The sequence below is a fragment of the Carassius auratus genome, chromosome 25 (genome assembly GCF_003368295.1).
Source record: "Carassius auratus strain Wakin chromosome 25, ASM336829v1, whole genome shotgun sequence".
Classification (NCBI taxonomy): Eukaryota; Metazoa; Chordata; class Actinopteri; order Cypriniformes; family Cyprinidae; genus Carassius; species Carassius auratus.
The window spans coordinates 10,338,716-10,355,455 of NC_039267.1; the positions used below are offsets into that span (position 1 = coordinate 10,338,716).

At 37.4% G+C, this 16,740-nt stretch overlaps 1 protein-coding gene across 2 annotated transcripts in view; it reads right to left on the reverse strand.

Annotated features, from left to right (window-relative positions):
* Positions 1-16,700, reverse strand: part of LOC113043232 (transmembrane and TPR repeat-containing protein 3-like) — a 29,822-nt gene extending 13,122 nt beyond the window's left edge. The window contains exons 1-7 of one of the 2 annotated variants that reach the window (XM_026202469.1): positions 16,569-16,700; positions 14,967-15,195; positions 14,650-14,868; positions 12,676-12,775; positions 11,777-11,892; positions 7,368-7,540; positions 3,569-3,821 (exon numbers count right to left, since the gene is read on the reverse strand). In XM_026202469.1, coding sequence (XP_026058254.1) covers positions 3,569-3,821; positions 7,368-7,540; positions 11,777-11,892; positions 12,676-12,775; positions 14,650-14,868; positions 14,967-15,155 — 1,050 coding nt within the window. In that variant the 5' untranslated portion in view covers positions 15,156-15,195; positions 16,569-16,700. Of the gene's footprint in view, positions 1-3,568; positions 3,822-7,367; positions 7,541-7,644; positions 7,841-11,776; positions 11,893-12,675; positions 12,776-14,649; positions 14,869-14,966; positions 15,196-16,568 lie in introns of those variants that run through there. The other variant, XM_026202470.1, reaches the window with a different exon arrangement.
* Positions 16,701-16,740: the final 40 nt, after the last annotated feature.

Here is a 16,740-nt window from a genome sequence, read left to right on the forward strand (position 1 = left end):
AATGTTGTATGAGACTAACCATTTAAAAACATGATATACACATAGTTGCAAAGGTTCAGAGAGGGGGACGTCTGCGTGTTCAGACAAGTGACATTTATCATGCGCTGGGAGTCATGACAGTTTCCAGAAGCCATTTAAATAAAAAAAAATGGTCCAGACAACATTGGACCATGGATATGAAATAGCGTGAACAAAAATTAGGTGTACATTTAGACTTCAACACAATGATTAATACCTTGCCTAAAAATGTCCCATTTTGGGTAGTAATTACCATCTGTTTATAATGAAAGGTTGTGACGCACATGCATTTCTAGAAATTAAGTGTTTTCTTTAACTTCCTTGAAGTTAAAACAGCCAATCGCCTCTTTGGCTTTTTGTTCCCACAAGATTGTGCACAAGCTGGACCAGCCTGAAAATACATGTCTTTACAGTGATTTGAGTTTAAATTAGAACCTGACCGTTATGTTTTTTTAAGGGGGGATACCAGTATTAGGGAGTAAAAAACAAACAAACAAAAAATTTGATATCAGCCAGTATTCATTCTGTATAAGCTATATTAAAGTAAAGTATGGTCTAAAGTTTGGAAGTTTTTCATTAACTCAAATGTGGTGATCAAACATATGCCTATGTAATGGTGGCAGGGTATTTAACAATTTAACAAACTTCATTCAAATGGAGTCTGACATCAGTGCACTTAACAGTAAAGTTCACTTTTTATAACGAACACAAACAGAACTATATATATATATATATATATATATATATGTAGACATATATATATATATATATATATATAAAATAACAAGGTATTATGTATATTCCAAATGTAAACTAAAATTAATAAGTAATTAATATTCAAATAGCTTTTTTTGCAGTTTAATATTCACAGACACTAGTTTATATATCACAATTTGATGTGTACTTTGTTGAAAGTGTACCAACCTATTTTTTATTTATTCATCAAAAATATGACAAATTCCATGAACTAATTATAGAAGTAAATTCTGTTTTTAATCACTGGATTGCACGATTCTGTCCATATTTTCATCATCACGGAAATCACAGGGCCCTACTAAAGTAGCAAACGATGGAAAGCTCATTGTGAAAGTAAAAGACGGAGACATTGTTGTTTACTTAGCATTGAGTCTCTCCAATTAGGTGACAATGTTGCATTAAATCACCATTCAATAGACTCAAGCCACCACCACACTGCAGTCTATTGGACTGCAGATACTACCTTTTCAATCTGCTTTGTTACGGAGTCTAAAAAACTATGCTGACACTCTGTCTGCATTGCAACAGGATGCTACAAAGCTATGCGGCTGATGAAAATCATTTGAAATTTGTGTCAATATGTCATGAATAGAATGAGGCATCAGTTTATTGTTGGGATTTGTCATGTCGCATCGTGCCGCATCCAGTGTAGACAACATCACTGATTATAATGGGTAATGTATTCTGTTGCGATTGGTATATACACAAGCATCGACTGAGTGGCCGCAATCAGCTCCGGTCAAGTAACATCTGTTCCACCACCATCACACTCAACACTGGCGTACCACAGGGCTGTGTGCTGAGCCCATTCCTCTACTCCCTCTACACCCACAACTGCAAGCCTGTGCATGGATCCAATTCCATCATCAAGTTTGCAGAAGACACCACGGTGTTTGGCCTCATCAGAGACAATGATGAGACTGCCTACAGGGAGGAGGTACAGCATGGTGTGCTGACATCAACCTGCTCCTTAAAACCAGTGAGACAAAGGAGCTTATTGTGGACTTCAGGAAGGAGAAAGGAAGTAGGCATGGTGCCATCCACATTAATGGAATGGTTGTTGAATGTATATCCAGCTTCATGTTCCTGGGAACCCACATCTCAGAGGACCTCTCCTGGACCACAAACACCTCCAGCCTGGTCAAGAAGGCTCACCAGCACCTCTTCTACCAGTGTGCGATCGAGAACATCCTGACCAGTTGTATCACAGTTCTGGTATGGGATCTGCTCAGTTGCTGACTGCAAGGCATTGCAGAAGGTGGTGAAAACCGGCCAACACATCACAGAGCCAACACTTCTTGCTACTGAGGACATTCAGAGAAAATGCAGTCCACGTCGAGCTTGCAACATTCTTAAGGACTCCTTTCACCCTGACCACAGACTGTTTGACCTCCTGCCCTCTGGGAGGCACTTCAGGAGCCTCCGGATAAGGACCAGCAGACTTAGGAACAGCTTTTTCCCTACAGCTGTCTCCTTGCTGAATTCTGCCCACCAACTATGATATTATGTCGATAGTACTGCCTTATCAGTTTATTTATTGTACATTTGTAAACATATTGTAGACACTGTATATTCTGTACCTTACATGTTCAATGACAATAAAGTTTAATCTAATCTGCGAAACGATATATCGGTCGGGCTCCAGTTTAAATAGCAAAAATTGTGTTGTCAGATTGTATTACTGACTTGATGTGACTAAAACGTAATCTTGACAAACAGCGTCTAAGATTAATTCACCAACCAAGAGCCAAATATAAGTAAAAACTCTCTTTGACAAAGAATGTAAAATGTGCATCAGTTGGGCAGAAACATCAGGAACTGCAATATACTTGGTTTAAATGAAATAAGAGCAATAGTCCTTATTCGATTAAGTGATACAGTTGATTCAAATCTAAAACAAAACATTTCTAATTGAAAAACTTCCGTGACAAAAGTTTTTATAGGATGCCTTAAGTTTATTTTCTTCTCAGTACTCTGTGTTCTTCGAATCCCAGCTTGAGAAACTAACCTGATCCCGATCACAACCAACCAACTCTCTCTCTCTCTCTCTCTCTCTCTCTCACCTACACTGTGCTATACTAATAAAGTCAAAAAATGCCAAAAATGTATCTAAGATGATAATTATTTTCATTATTGTAAAATGAAGAAACTATTTCGGCCAGTAAATCATCTCAGTTCACCGGCACTTGAAAATGTGGCAAAAAGTTAATCTGTTACCAGTTTTGGAAATTAAACCGTATAGAAGCTGTTCTGCCAGTTGGCAACATGGAAAATAGCTGTGCCAAGATGGCCTTGAAGTGGAGCAACTACAGGGAATTTAAGGTAATTTGCTCAAATCCTTTCATTAGCCTCATTTCCCTGAAGCAGATACATCTCACATCTCCAGTTCTTTTATTTTCTTTTTATTTCAATTACATCACATTAGCTTACACTACACCATGAGGAATACTTAATTCAAGACTAAGTTCACTTGGATTCTGGAAAACAGCTCATGTGTAAAGTTTATGCTGTATGGATGAAAATCCTCCTAAATTGTATTTGGCAGATTTCAAATGAGACTGGGGATGATAGATTACTTTAAACTGTTTTTGAGTAAACAATTTCTCCTCTGTGTTTTCTTGTGCATTTAAATAGATAACTATAATAAAAAAATTCACATCCAAGTCCCGGTTACAGAAATGCATTTCCACTAAATAAAATGTTCAAGAGTACATTTGAAGAACCCACTGAGATCTTAACTTTCCTTTAGTTTACATATAATCAGAATTTCAATAATCCCCACCCACTAACATACCATCATGACGATCTTTGCAGAGCTGTGGCCGTACCAAAGGCTGTGATAAGCCAGGAGGCTCAACATGGCGTAAAATGTTACAGTGGCGAGGTTGCGAGGGTCCATCAGGGACTCCACAAGAGGAATAGTGCCCATTGTCCAGTCACAACACAACTCAGAGGGGTTGAGTAGCAGCCAGGCATTTACTGGCAGGAGGTAGTTAAAGGTCAGCTGCCTGGTCGGGGTGGAGCTGACGGCAGCTGGATTATCAAACCTGATGATAGATGGAATAGAATTAATGAGTACTCCTCTCCATTAAGACATTCCACACTAAAAGACACTAAAGTTTTTATTGATAAGAGAAATAGAGATAAGCAGAGGCAGGTTTAATATTTCACTAAATCAATTAATCAATTAACTCAACATGTTTTGGATGTTTACTGGATATAAGTTCAACAATCAGCAGTAATATCTTCTTTAAAGAGCCATTTCTTTCAATATTTTATATTTTACTCTCAGGTCTTTAGAATGACTGCTTAAATGCTTGAATAAGTGCTTGTACTAGTGCGGTGTCTGTGAATTATTAACCGATATCGTAAATATAATATTTTCATTGGTCTAAATTCAATAGAACACATTGGTGCCTCATTGTGTTGAGATCTGAAATGCATATTTCAACATTCAACACCATTTAGCATTAAATTGAGGATTTTTCATTTCTAGATTATTTCCTGAATTTAAATTGAGTAAGCAAATGGGAAATATAAAATAAAATATAATTTGTTGAAAATTAAAAAAGTTAATCTTGGAAATGGGAAACTGCAACTCAGTAAACTTACGGTCATTGCGAATTAAATTCAATCTCACAATTCAAATTCACACCTATGAACTGAAAAGAAGCTCATTCTTGAATTCTGAATTGTGCCCAAGCCTGCAGCATATGCCCTTTGAGTACGCATTTAATACATAAAACTACAAGGTATACATTACCTAGGAAGAGACAAAAAAAATCCTAAGTGCTGTAATTTACAGCATTTTTTTGTTGTTGTTTTAATTCAACCCATGACCATTTTACTGCAATGCATCATGTTCCCTATGCATGAAACCACAAAGAGATCAAACAGATCCAAGCCACACTGAAAAACAGCCAAACTGAATTATCAGGTGCATCAGGCGGCTACAAAAAAAAAAAAAAAAGTCACCAAAATAACCATGGTGCCAAGTTGGCAAGACTGATCTGTTGAAGCAGGTCATTAACTCTGATTGAATCACAAGCAGTTCTTTGAATCACAAGCATGTAATGTTAATGGTGCATTAAACGGCCACTTTTTTGGGGATAATGATTATGGACACCCATTAATAGGAAACAAGAGCATCCTGATTTAATAAAAAGCATTAACAGGTTTCAAATGAAAGTGCATTTATTCATTTGGCAGCACATATTCTAAGTACACATGCTGCCATTCAAGTAACAACATAAAAAATTGAAGTTTAGGGTTTTTACTTTAACCTCTTAAGAACCTGAGGCCTCATATGAGGATGTTATATTTTTGTGGATTTCTCTGAGACTGTACATGCCACAGTTTTAAGTCTGGATGTACTGTACAGAGCACATTCAGGGCTTTACAATATTCTATGAAATCTTGTCAATTATTACTCCCATTATTACACTTCTTTTTTTCAATACTTTTTTTTTTTTTTTTTTTTTACATTATTTGTAATGCTTTAATGTAAAGACATGAAGAACAAAAACTTTATTCTCAGGTCTTAAGAGGTAAAAAAAAAAAAGGAAATTTAAGTGCAGAATATTGACACAGGCTTTCAGTCTTCACTATCAATTCCTTATACCTTTTAAGCTCGAAGCTAATATTTTCCAAAGATGAAATATTTCCGCTGTTTGAAATGCACATAAACTGAAGTTTATCGCTTGGCTTTCACCAAGGGGTCTGTTTTGGAGAAAGGTTTAAAGGGCGGGAGAGCCAACTGCAAGTATTAAAAATCCAATAAAAGCCTTTGCACAACCCTTCCATAAATCCAATGCATTGGAAGAAGAATGTTTTTGTTTTGGCTGGGACATTCCAACATTATCACAATATTCCAGAATACAGCACATACAGGGACAAAATATACTTAGAAAGTATGTTAATCCAGCGTATTATGTCTCTAGAGAGCCGTGTGATAACACTAATTCAGACGGTCGGAGACAGTCAGTGGATTATGTCTGGGGATTAGCGATGGCTTCCGTGACGAATCCAAGAGGATTTCTTCATCTGATCCCAATCAACTTCCCCGGGGATGATAATCAGAAGGAGTATGTCTCGGCATTTCACACACAGCTCTTGGATTCACATAGATGACCGATTTGTTTAGAAGTGGCCAGAGTCAATCACTATCTATTCACTACTATAGGGGCAGTTCTAGATCAGATGATATATAGATCAAGTTTATTTCAGGCCCAGGCTGTTGATGTTTAGATAAGCATCATGACAGCTCTCATCATTTAAATAGATTATCATGCACTGCATGATCAACCATTTTCCCATTATATGATACCATGGTTGTGTTTACATTCATTGGTCACATCATTCCCCTTGGTGACTGATACTATTTTGGCTTGAGCTGAGAAACTAACCATTTCCTTTTTAAGACCAAATGTTCAGTAATAAATCAGTTTATTAAGGCAATATAGCCACTCAGGGATGTGAATTACACCATGCTTAATGTGACAAGTTTCCAGCAACAAGCCATTTGTCCATGCTGAATATAATGATGCGTGACATAGGGCTGCATGATTAATGAAAACGAAACCAAAATTGTGATATGGCTTAGCTAGACTAATTACTCAGAATTCGTGCTCTGCATTTAACCCATCCAAAGTGCACACACACACAGCAGTGAACACACACAAACCATGAACACACACCTGGAGCAGTGGGCAGCCATTTATGCTGTGGTGCCCGGGGAGCAGATGGGGGTTAAGGGCCTTGCTCAAAGGCACATAAGTCATGGTATTTCCGGCCCGAGACTCGAACCCACAACCCTAGGGTTAGGAGTCAAAGTCTCTAACCACTAGGCCACGCCTTCCCCAAAAACAAGTGTATGCATAATAATAATTATCATAATTACAATTATTTTGTAGCCATATTGATATATAATAAAAAAATTTCACAAATATTGCAGCAAGCACACCATTTTTTAATTGCATTTTAAATAGTTAATTTTTTTGCACCAAATCTTGCAGCCCTCACAAGGCGTGACAATCACAGCCAAGATATCATAATGTGTAATAACATGTATGTGCAGCACCATTCAAAGGTTCGGGTTCATTATGATTTTTTTCTTTAAGGATGCTATAAATTGATCAAAAGAGACAGTAAAGACATTCATACCATCAAAGGATTTATATTTCAAATAAATGTTGATCTTTTGAACTTTCTATTGATCAAGACTTTATCATTGCTTTAAACTCTGCTAAGGCCCCACAGTTCATGATTCGTGAAATGATTCACAGATTAGTTGTTTAAAAATCATAGCGTAAAACATCCTATATATATCTTCTAATACTCTAAATAGCCTAGAAATACCTTCTGCTGTGTTGTGAATGTTAATCAAACAGCTTAAACAGAGATTCATCTACTGCCATTTAATCTACACAGTGAACACCATGCAGTGTTACTTTTAAATATTATTGTATTTTATTTGTAATTTTGTTCTGCTTCATCCTCATGTAGCACATTTTTGAGAAATCTAAAGGGGTGTTGTGAATAATGGTTGGTAAATGCTGGTGTATAACCCGACAGAGGTTTTAGTGTAGTCTCACCTGGTGAACACTGGCAACTGGGACTGAATGACCTGCACCCTGACGATGACCAACAATAGTGTGCTGATGATCAGGACAATGAGCTTCAAAAGGGTTTGGAGAACAGCATAGGGAAAACCGTCTTGTCCACTCAACACCTGAAGTAGGGTGTCAATCAGCATGGGCAAAGTGAACTGTATTAAAAACAGGAGAAAATTACATGACAAGAGGAATAAAATAGAAGTAAATACATACATATACATGCATCTGTGATTAACATCCAGTTTGGATTGACGACCTGATCTAGGTAATGCATTGCCATATGTTTTTCCACTTCTTGATGCTCTGAACAGTACTTGGAGGGATAGCATAAGCCTTTGAAAATGTTTTTGTAGTCGTCTTCTAACTTGTGGTACATTTTTAACCCGGAGGCTTTTTGAGAGCATTTTTCCAACCATGGTGAACTCTTCGCAGAAATTGCAGTACTAAATGCACTACTAAAAGTGGAATCTTCACGAAACAGCTGGTTTTATTCTTTAGTAATCAAAACCACTACAACTAACATCAGGTGGGGCAATTAGCCTAGTGTTTGATCTGGAAGTTGATTGGTTGCACCTGAGTAAGCTGAGTAATGGTATACACCAGGGGTGCCCAACCCTGCTCCTGGCGATGGACTGTCCTGCAAAGTTTTGCTCCAATCCTAATCAAACACACCTGAAGCAACTAATTAAAGTCTACAGGACCACTTAAAAATAAAAGGAAGTTGTGTTTGATTACAGTTGGAGCTAAACTTTACAGGATAGTCGATCGCCAGGAGCAGGATTGGGCACCTCTGGTATACACTAATGGGCTGATCGCTTCAACAAATCAGGTATATAACTAATATAAAATGTAAATTAATTTAAAATGGTCATAGTATGGCTAAACACCATCTCCACAGAGCAAGATCAACGTCTGCTTCTACATCGCTGCCCATTTGTCCCTTCCCAACGATTCACACATTTACGAGAGGCGAACTCACAGGTCTACACAGAAACCAAATGATAAAGATGTCTCTGTAGTGTGATTGAAGTTCCAGACCATGTCAGTAAGAACTTGGTCCTTTGTTCACTTTATTTTACCACAGATTCGTTTACAAACAAGGCATAATCGACGCAGGATTTTCAGAAAGACTGAAACTAAAAGACAAAGCTGTGCCGACTATATTGGATCTAACAGTGATGACGTCGCAACACACAAGTGTGAGTATAGGCCCCGATATACTTCAAATGAAATTGAATAACGAACTGATATGACGTAATTTTGAACAAAATCAAGTTCATTTTGAGTTCGTTTTGGCAGTTTGAAACAGCTGACCAAAGCAACATTTCTGGGGGAGTTTGTTTCGGCTCCTAATGGTCCTAACCTTTTCTAATGGTCTGCGGTGGTTGCGCAAACGGTGGGTGTGTTCTGCAACTTCACCTTCTTTTGCGACATGCGATTTATTTATTTATTTAATGTGTTTAGGGGATACGCACGAGAGTCGCAAGTCATGTTTACATTAATCTAGACCCCGACTCCAGCAGCGAAGGGTGTTGGAAATAGTATACCATAAAAAATTTGCCCAAAAAACCAAGAACGAAAACAAACTTTGTTTGAAGTAAACTGGGGCCTTAAATGTTTTTATCACGTGGTCACTATTGCTTTGTCTGTTAAACAGATCAACTGATATGAGTTTTTTATGCGATTTTTAACCTAAATCACAGCTGCATCCATTTCTAAAAGATGTAGGCTGTCAAACATACCCAAGTTTTAGCCAGTCATAGCAGTGGGCATTTACTTCTGAGTCTACAATCTGCCACACCTATGCAAACACACTGTTCCAATGAGGGGGGTTTAAAACAGGACAGAAAATAACCAATTGCTGCTGGATTATGATGTTTTTGATGCATAAATCTTAATAAAATTATAAGGGGGACCTCAGAGTAGAAAAAATAAAAATGTTTAGGGGGAGTCGTGGCCTAATGGTTAGAGGGTTGGATTCCCAATCGAAGGGTTGTGGGTTCTAGTCTCGGGCCGGACGGAATTGTGGGTGGGGGGAGTGCATACCACGACTTAGGTGCCCTTGAGCAAGGCATCGAACCCCCAACTGCTCCCCAGGCGCTGCAGCATAAATGGCTGCCCACAGCTCCGGGAGTGTATTCACAGTGTGTGTGTGTTCACTGCTCTGTGTGTGCACTTCGGATGGGTTAAATGCAGAGCACAAATTCTGAGTATGGGTCACCATACTTGGCTGAATGTCACTTCATTTTCACTTTTCACTTTCACTTTCACCAAGGCTGCATTTATTTGATGATCCCACTCTCTCATGGATGGGCATACAACAGTTAGTGGTAGCTGGAGATTACAGTTTTAAAGTTGTAAATATGTAAATATGGATATGCTTCAGAAGGCCACAGAGCCACATGAAGCACTTTTTACAATGGATGGATGCACTTTTATTGGACTTCATAATCTTAAACCCCATTCACAGCCATTAAAAAGCTTAGAGCCAATATGCATTCCTCTGAAAGAAGAAAGCCATATAAAACTAGAATGACTAGAGGGTGAGTAAATCATGGTGTAATTTTCATTTTTGGGTTCACGGTCCCTTTAATTATACAAGTATTCACAATAAATATACAGTATTACTAATTTTCATTTATTTAACTAGTAATAATTATTCTTACATAATGCTTAGGGATTTTTAAATTTTTGTTGCCGGCAAACGTGGCAAGACAGGCAACAATGCCAAGAGACACAACACATGATGTATTCAAACCACACGCAACCCATTTGACCACCACATCTCAATCTGTCTGCCAACGGGTTAACCGCGAGGCCACACACCCAACCCCCCAGACCCAAAAAAAAAAAACTACACTTCTTACAGAGATAATGCTACGTTAGAGGTTGCTGCAACAAAACTTTCACATGCCACAATCCGGATGCATTAGATTAACGCTACATGTAATACATTATCGCTTAAATACTGCACTTTTAAACGACTTTATTTAAACAAGTAATTACTTAAGCTAACGTGTCTTTCAGCAAAACATCAAAGTCCAAGTGCTACTCATGCATATGGATTAAATTAAAGGCATAGCTTAGGGCCGCATACAGACTAAACAGAGCAAAGATCCAAGGCAAGGACCCACAGACCTCGAGTTTCTGTCAGAAACAACAGCTGCTTGCATTCAGCATAGCTCACATAAGAGGATTATGCCACAGTCCATTATGTAAAAAATCAATTGCATAATAAAAAGCGAATGGAAGGCTGTCAAAAGAGCAAAGACCCCGACGAGCATCTGAACGCTAATGGACAGAATAAAGCTACATTGTTAAGTGGCTTTTACTTGTATTCAAATACAGATGCTAATCTGCTGGGAACAAGAGAGACACGTTTGAAAAGACTCTTAAAGAGGACACTGTACCCTTAATGACTTTGACATGCAACATCTAACTAATGTCAGTGTGTCAAAACATTTTGATTTTTGAAATCCTGCAGCTCGTTTTAAACCGAACAAGCAACAGGGTGTTTTCACATCTGGTAAGACTTGTGGTTAACAAAACTATGAGACTTTGCTGTTTTGTTTCACTGCCTTTAGAAATGAGAGATGTTGCCCTAAAGTTATTTACTCAACTGTCACTTACAAAATAGTCATGTCTTGCATCGCTTTTTTTCCAGATAGAAGGTATTGAAAGCCATCTCAGATAAGAAACCTGAATAAACTGTTGGTTATCACTCGGCTGATGCCTCAGTGTTGATTTTCACACTCTCCCTCGAAAAACTCAATGCAGACGTGCCCTTTGGGCTTTTAAACGAATTTGATATTCACACCAAATGAGCTGACATGACCGTCCAGACGTTGAGTGAAACGGTCGTTGAGTGAAACGGGTTCATTTTCACAGCCAGAGAGGGATTTAGAGCTTTATAACCAATACACATCACCACAGGAAATTGCCGATACCTCAAAGTTATTTGCTTTACAATAAATTTACTATTTTTTTCCAGTGCAACCATATGCATTTAGCTATTTGATTAATTTGTTTATGAGTTTTTTGTTTTTTTTTGGTATTAAACTGTCAAGATAGTGACACTAACAGACTAAAGTGGACAAAAATGTCTGCAGTCATCATGCAAGGCTGCGCCCCATGAGGTTGCATTAAGTCTTTCCATCTGGGTAGCGGTTTCGATTTCCCTCTGTCTTTCTGCCAACAAAATAGGCCTTTTAATATAAAAAAGAAAAGGATGTTTTATGACTTCTATTAAAAGCAAAACAGTTGTCTTTTTTGAACTTATTAACAAATAAGCTTTTGATCCCAAGATCCTGTGACAGATCCTATTGACTTTAACCATGCACGTCAACACGTTTTTTATTTACGAGCCGATAAATAAATGTCACACTCACCCCTTGGGCAACAAACACCTCGTAAATACAGCATATCCCAATGACCGTTATTCCCTGCTCCTTGCATAGCGTGGCAACAGCAACCAGGAACACGGTAGAAATGATGGGAGTCCACACTGAAAGAGGGAAATCTCATTTTTTATATGTCGGAAGTGCTTTTGAGTAACTTTATGCATCTTTCAAACACCATTCAGATTTAAGAAAGTGGAAGAAGGAAAGCAGCCCGGTGTTGTTCTTCACTGGGTGGCTGGGGAATCCCATCCCACAAGTCTTTAAAAGGGAATTGAAGAAAAACACTTAATGTAAACAGGGCTGTCAATTTAACTTGTTAATTTAGCATGATTATTTATCGCAATATGACTTGCCAAACCACACACCCAACGCAGGCAGCACAGTATGAATTAGGAGCCGTTCACACGACTGTGTCTTGTGTTCAAAAACAGCTGGACAGCGTGCAACAAATGAAACCGAACGCAAGGATCTTGAGATGGTTTTTCAATTGACATAAAGTTGCACACTTTTGAAGATGTGATGCAATGGCCATAGACATGGAATCCTAAATATAAAAATCGAAAAAAAATAAGAAAATAATCCCACCATAGACAAGGCAACAACAAAAATATTATGACGGGATTAACATTATGTTAAAAAAATGGCAAGAATCATGGTGGGAGGTTGATGGTATAATATAATAATTGTGTTGAAATGCATCAAGTCAGAAACAACATGCCAATTTGATCGATCTGTGAAACTGGAGCTGTGTACTCAAGGCTTCTGGGTGGGGAGCTTGGTGAGCTTTTGAATGGCAGGCGAGTCGCAGCTTGCGCGTCGTGTCCTAGGAGTGAACTTGTTGCAGCGTGCATGAAGGGATTATGTGGTTATGCGATGGCAACGCTTACCTATGGAGTGATCGGCGCCTTTTGATTTGGTGTATTCCAGGAAAGCAGCCAGCAGGAAAATGGAGGACAGCAACTCAGCCCTGCCAACAACACCTGTCACCTGCACATAGCGAAAGATTTCAACACTCATAACAGGTGGAATTTCAATTCACCAATACATACCAATCTGATGCACGTAAAATGAAGTGTCTTATGAAGCATGTTTTTACAGTAAGATTTCTTCTTACACCACGTTTAGAGATTGGATGGGAAGCCATTTAAAGTCATGTGACTGGTGCAAGAGGAACCAGTTTTAAGCTATCAATCATATCTGTAAAACAGAATTACTTTTCCTTTTCATACAACCTATGAGAACTTTTGCTGAAAATAATTCAAGCAATTATATGAGATCATCATATGGTATAATTGATTGTTACAAAATGTTATATACAGTGCAGTGAGTTCCAAAAGACTGAGACAATCAGTGCAAAAGTAATTAACTTTAATGCATTTTTCATCACAAATTACAGTATAAGATTAATAATTAATAAATGATAAATGATTGAAAAGTTACATTTCAGAATGTTTTAGTATTCAGTTGTGCTTCATGGACAGCAGCACTCAAACTACATGACCTCCAAAACCCCAATGACCACGACTTGAGAAAAGCATCTTGTGCCTCAATGGAAGCAAAGAATCTGACCTTTGAGGAGTTCACATACTCGGTGTCACAAATTTGCTTATTTGATTAGTGACCTTAAAATATTTCTCATTCACTGAACGTCATAATGTTATCCAATTTTCCTCCTAAACTCTGTTTATTTCCAGATTTAAATTCGATTAAGCCATTTTATAATGTGTCTGATTTATACCTCAGTGGCAAAAGTTGGAGCTTCAGAGTTTGATTTCATTTCTGTGAATCCCTAACCAAAAGGAATCAACCTTACATTATTTGTTTGCATCATGTCTGAATATATCATCATTCTTCATATATTTTGTTAATTTTGTTAATTTAATGACAAAAAAGACATGTCTGTATTTTATCTTTTGCAATAAATATGATTAATTGCAACAGTATATATATGTATGTATTTTAACCATTAGCGATTGGCTGTTTTACTTAGAAGGTGGGGCTTCAATTGATAGAGTGGCCATATTGAGCATTGCATTGTTCCTCATTCAAAACTATGCCAGTCACACATCTTGGTATATATATAAAATGCATATTATATATAGTGTATGCTGTTTATAATTATAGAAATTTATAATTCTGATCCCATTGAATGCAATGTTAGTTGCTTTGGATAAAAGTATCTGCTAAATGCATAAATGCAAACTTATTATTACAAAAATATAATGGATCAAAAACTATTTAATATTTAAATGACATTATAATCAACAAATATTATATATACAGTATTAAATAACCATTTTAGACTATTTGAGTAAACTATTTTTACTATTTTTAGTAGGCAGGAACTTTTTCTGCAAAGATACGTACTATACATCATATCAATAGTCAATCTAAAGATAAGCACTGTGGTAGAGGGTATAGTAGTTTTTAGAGAAAGTTCTTCGGTCACCTGCACAGGGACTGATCCACCAACCATTTCACCAGCAGGACTGACTCTACCTGATAAACAAACACCAGTCCTACAGCAAAGTCGGTTTCAAACAGTTTTTCCATGATAATGCACGACTATTTATGTGCACACTGGGACAGCAAGCTCAGCCTATTACTGCCACCATGAGGTGGCATCTGCAAAGACACTTAATTCAAGTGTTTGTTCCTCAACTTTGTGCCAATGATAGTTTCCTCCAGCAACAAAGTGAAGAGTAGATGATAAAGGAAACTTCAACACTATTGAACATATTGACCAACAGAGTCCCTTTACATTAATATAGCAGAAGCAAATTCCACAAATGAAGCTTATCTTCATGATTTTGTCACATAAACCATGTTGATGAATCTGTGACATAATAGCAGATACTTACAGCCTCTGTGTGGATGGGATGAACAGCAAACAGCAAAGCCGCTATGAGACTGGTGCTTCGGTCCAAGAGCAGACGGCAGAAGTGAAGGAAGAGGACACACACCACAGCGTGGAGAACCACGTTGAAGAGGTGGTATGAAGAGGAGCTTAACGCGCTGAACAGGTAATTGAGGCGGAAGGTGAGAACAGTGAGCGGCCGGTAGGACTTATGGCTCCTCTCCTGGATAAAAAACAAAACAAAACAAAAAACAAGGTTGGACACAAGGCTCCAATAACATCACGTCTCAAGAAACCAAGACTGGATTTCTTCAAGGTTACCTCTGACATTGGTGTGCCCCAGAAGTCATTGAGGAAGAGGTTCTTCAGTGGGGTGGTGGGGCGAAGGTCTTTGTTATCCAGGATGGCAGAGACATCATCGAACACGAAACCACAGAGCAGGCTGTTCCAATAGCAGCCCACCACCAGTCCAATCAGAAGACAGATCTCCTTCCACGACACTACAGCCATCGCTGACGTGAGACCTCATTGAGCACTGCAAGAGCCAATCCTGATACGATCACAGAATCATTCTGATTCAGAACATTTTCACAATGAACCATTCAGACCTTCTGTGAACTGCTTTGACTCATTTATTCACTTAAGACACTGCATACAAAATAATTAGAGTTATTTTAAGGTTTATGAATTTTTATGAGTCGAGTAACTTCCTGTTGACTTACTACATAAATTCACCAAGTTTCATCGCAATTACTTATTTGCTTAAATTATAGCTGTTTTAATAAACTAGGCCATGTCCTACATTACCTACATTAACAGTGACCTCAGATGGCCTGCTTAACTTTACAATGTTTTGATGATTGTTGACAATGGCATTCCAGTCTACATGCTATTTGCTATAAACTAGACAAAAATCCAATATTGTGGAAAGGTTTCCATGAATCATAAAAAAAAGTCCATATTTCAATGCTCTATAGTGCTATCTATGATCTAGTATTTATTTTTCATGCTTAGTAGTGTTTTTTTTTTTTTTTACCGTTTTCAGTTTTAGCTTTATCTTCTATTTTAAGGCAGAAATTGTGTTACTGTTATTTATTATATATTAATGACAAGAGCCGTTGTCAAAAATCGTTTAACTATTACAATGTCTACATCTAAATATTACAATGACTAATAATTCGAATAAGAAATATTTTTTTAAATCTAATACAATGACAAAAAAAAAACTAGCAAAGTTACTTAAAGTAAAATTAAAACTAATACTGAAAATTTAAAAATGAAAGCGAATTCAAAATATTATTTATTTTATAAAAGCGTATTTAAACAATACTCCACACACTCTACACGTGCAATATACATCTGGCATATTTTATGAATATTTTAGAACAGATCAGAGCTGGACAAATATATAATAACTGTAAAAACAAAAACATGCCCTTTTAATACTTGATTCATTTCGATGACCTTTTCCTGTCTGTAAAACATAATTTTAACATCCCCTGGAATGATCTATGACCTTTATAAGCCTGTTTAAATTGGCCCACGACACTGCGACCTTCTGCCGCTAAATTGCAAAGCTAAAAACACGAATAAATCAGTTGCATGATCTGAAAATACAATAATCTGAGCGGAGCTCATAAATCAGGACCAGTCCAGCCAGCTATCAGCTAGCATTTGCTTTTCATTATTAATCGAATAAATCCGACATTACAGTTATAAAAACATCAATGCAACATTTATCTCTGATAAACAAGGAATGTGGTAATATTTAGAAGAAACTGGGTAAAATTAACAGGACACTGATCTGATTAAACCTCAAGTTTAACTTCAGTTGTCCCAATAGCATGCACTGACATCAGTCATTTAAACAACACTCTCAAACCGCCGTCAGTGATCGGTAATATCATCACTTGGACTACTCACCTTGACATTTCTGATTAAAACTAAATCAAAAGAGAAGTGGTGTGTTTATTTTGGCTGCAGCATCAAGTTCGAGCTCAAGCATTGAATTAGCATGGAACAAAAACTGCTTCCGGGTCAAAATGCTTGGTAGAATAAAAGTAATGAATTACAAAGTATTGGTTTAAACTTTATG